This window comes from Panthera uncia, chromosome X (genome assembly GCF_023721935.1).
Source record: "Panthera uncia isolate 11264 chromosome X, Puncia_PCG_1.0, whole genome shotgun sequence".
NCBI classification, from domain to species: domain Eukaryota; kingdom Metazoa; phylum Chordata; class Mammalia; order Carnivora; family Felidae; genus Panthera; species Panthera uncia.
Window position 1 is genome coordinate 122,594,284 of NC_064817.1, and position 3,364 is coordinate 122,597,647.

The 3,364-nt window shown below is 44.2% G+C and overlaps 1 protein-coding gene across 1 annotated transcript; it reads left to right on the forward strand.

Moving 5' to 3' along the window:
* The first annotated feature begins 6 nt into the window (after window positions 1-6).
* Window positions 7-2,139, forward strand: LOC125932123 (PWWP domain-containing DNA repair factor 3B-like). The gene is made up of 2 exons (XM_049644551.1): window positions 7-46; window positions 170-2,139. Exon 2 carries the CDS (start codon window positions 322-324, stop codon window positions 1,666-1,668), a length of 1,347 nt encoding a protein of 448 aa, XP_049500508.1. The 5' UTR covers window positions 7-46; window positions 170-321; the 3' UTR covers window positions 1,669-2,139.
* Window positions 2,140-3,364: the final 1,225 nt, after the last annotated feature.

Genomic DNA, 3,364 nt, shown 5'->3' on the forward strand with positions numbered 1-3,364 from the left:
TCCTCAAAGTTCTCATCACTTCCGGAAGATGATCATAAGACAGGAGGTCGACCACATGCACACACAATGGTCATGCGTACTCTAAGGGAAAAGCGAGCAAAGTCTTCACAAAGCTGCAGTGTGTCCTCAAAGTTGTCATCACTTTTGGAAGATGTTCATAAGGCAGGAGGCCGACCACACACACACACAACGGTCACGCGTACTCTAAAGGAAAGGCGAGCAAAGTCCTCGCGAAGCGGCAGTGTGTCCTCAAAGTTCCCATCACTTTCAGAAGATGATCATAAGACAGGAGGCAAAGGAAATAGGGACACCTCAAGAGGTATGTCTTTGCATCGCACAGTCAAAGAGAAGGGTACAAGTGCTAAAGATGGAGGTGTCCTTCCACCTTTGTCACCAAGCTTCAACCTCACTTTGCCCAAAGCTCACAAAGAAGGGGCACATGACACCTACCCAAGGACCCTGGCTGTCTCCTCTGAAAGCTCTGCCTTCTCAGGGAATGTTGAGGACCATGGAGAGGTTGCCTGGAAGCCAGGCTTGGAAGGTGCAGCAGCATCCTCCAGTGCCCCTAACCAGAGGCGGTGTTATTCACTCGGTCTGGCAAATAGAAAAAGGAAGCTGCAGGTGACAGAGTTTGAGAAAGGGCTGCAAGAACTTCAACCTTCAGTCAACTCAAAGGCTATTAACCCCACCACCACTATTAAAAAGAATGCCAACAAAGAAATGGGACAAGTGGCAAGCATGGGTTTTCCACAAGGGCCTTGTCCCATTGAAGGAGGAATGATGGTCTGGTTTAAATTTCAGAATCACCCATTTTGGCCTGCAGTGGTAAAGAGTGTCAGCCAAACAGAGCAGACTGCAAGGGTGCTTTTGGTTGAGGCAAACATGCACTGTGAAATGAGTGGCATTCGAGTTCCTCTTCGAAGATTAAAGCACCTGGATTGTAAAGAGAAAGAAAAACTAATAAAGAGAGCCAGGAAATTGTATGAGCAAAGTGTGAACTGGTGCCTCTCCCTGATTGCCCACTACAGAGAAAGGCTCAGGCGAGGTTCTTTTGCAGGCAGTTTCCTGGACTATTATGCTGCTGACATCAGTTACCCAATTAGGAAAGCCATCCAAGACAGGGATCTGGAGATTGATTTCCCAAAGGTGAATTATGCCGACCTGGAAGATTCTGAGGAGGAGACCTCCCTGGACGGGAAGAAGCCCTGCAAGAAAATTCTCCCTGACCGGATGAAGGCTGCTCGGGACCGAGCCAACCAGAAGCTAGTGGACTTCATCGTGAAAACAAAGGGGGCCGATCACCATCTTCTGGACATTGTCCAAGGCAGGAAACAGTCCAGGTGGCTGGTATCATTTAGGAATTCGAGCAGGTTCGTGATCTGCGTTGAAACATACCTGGAGGACGAAGACCAGTTGGATGTGGTGGTAAGACATTTACAAGAAATCTACAAACAAATAGACAAGAAAACGCTGAATCTGGTAAGGGATGACAAAGTGAGTTTTGTTCTGGAAGTTCTTCTGCCAGAAGCAATCATTTGTTCAATTGCTGCACTTGATGGATTAGATTACAAGGAGGCAGAAAAAAAGTACCTACAGGGGCCACCTGTGCATTACCGGGAAAAAGAGCTATTTGATAAAAATATCCTAAAGAAAATAAGAAAGAGATAAGCAACAAGGAGCAAGACTAATTAACTCCCCCTGTACCCACACTTTAGCAGGAAGACCTCTCATTACCCTGTCTGTATGAAATGTGTGATCGTTCCGCTCTCTATGGCATGCAAATATGTTCTGGAAATTTGAGACCTTGGGAATATGCTGGATTCATTTTGGATCCATCTCTAGCACTTGTGGGTAGCACGGTCATCATCTTTTCTAGTACCCAAATGCCTCACAAACTAATTTGTTAAAATATTGCAAACAGTTGTACTTCCCTCTACTTGCTTGGATGTGTAACTGTCCAGATGTTTTCCTAACATGGCTTTTAACCGTACTTCATATTTTAATATAGCACACACACATTATTTTATTACATGAAAGAGCACTGGTATCAAACATTAAGCAACAATCATTTTTAAAATCCAAGATAGTGATTTGTGTGTGTGCAAAATTTTCAAGAGTTAGCTGTTTTGATTCACAATAAAACCATTGTATCTTTCACCTTGAACTTTTGCTTCATCATATTTATATAGATAGATGAATAGATGATAGATAGACACATAATATTTTGGAATTTTAGTAATTTAGTTGTCACCTTTATGGTTCATTATAAATTTTCTTCTAATCCTAAATATTCACTTTTGTACTTGTTTTCATAATTTTAGAAGAGAACCTTCCAAATGGTGTGAGCTTCAGGCCCAACAGAACGTTTTGGGACTCTGCCTGAGAGTCACCAATGACTCCTGAGGCATTCTGCATGAGCCAATCCACATGACGTTCTCATGGTCCTGGAAAGTACTTGGAAACACACCATCTCCACACTCTGTGTGGACCTTGTGCACTGGAACAACACACGTTAGTTCCTCTATAAACATCATGTCGCTGAATCAAATGTGTCACTCAACTTCAGCTTTCTCATATAGCCATATTTGGCTCTACATTCTAATATTTTCTTCACTACCTCATTCATTCATTCATTGAGCTGTCCATTGATTCATAGCATTGTGAGTCAGTAGAGTAAGATGTGGTTTAAGACCGCTCTGAGGATAAATTTCAGGTGCCACAGAAAGAAGATTGGCATCATGGAATGATGACCTATAAGTGAAACCAGAACCCCAGATTTTCCCATACTTGTGAGATCGTGGGTGTCTCTTGGTTGGGGATGACGGGAAAGGACCTGGTCCCTCCTGGGGTGCCATCGATGCCAGAGGCAGTCACTGAAGAAGAAAGACATGCCTAAGACATACATCTATTCTCCTCCAGGATCACATTTGGGGTATGCAGCTGGACTGGGGGCTGGCTGTGTAGACTGTGAGATACCTTACAGCTTGAACAGTTGTAGTTGTTAAGGTGGCTCTAAGATTGCCCTAAACTGGTTCTCTATCATGGGTGTGTGTGTCTGACGGGATAGCCCAATCTGTCACCCACCCTAATCTACTGGATTAAGGAGACCTCCTCTCCTGCAGTCATAAGGCAGATGGTGGAATATCAGGTCCTGATCCTAACTGTTGGTTGGCAGAGCTGCATGGAGATGGCATGCACAGAATTTACAGGTTTCCATATTTATGTATGAATCTGACAAAGAAAAAGTGGAACCCCGAGACACGCTATAGTGACCAGCAGGAGAACACTGAATACCCAGAATCCTCCTGAAACCTCACCTAATGCTTGCTACTGGAGAGAACCCCCTAATGCTTGCTACTGGAGA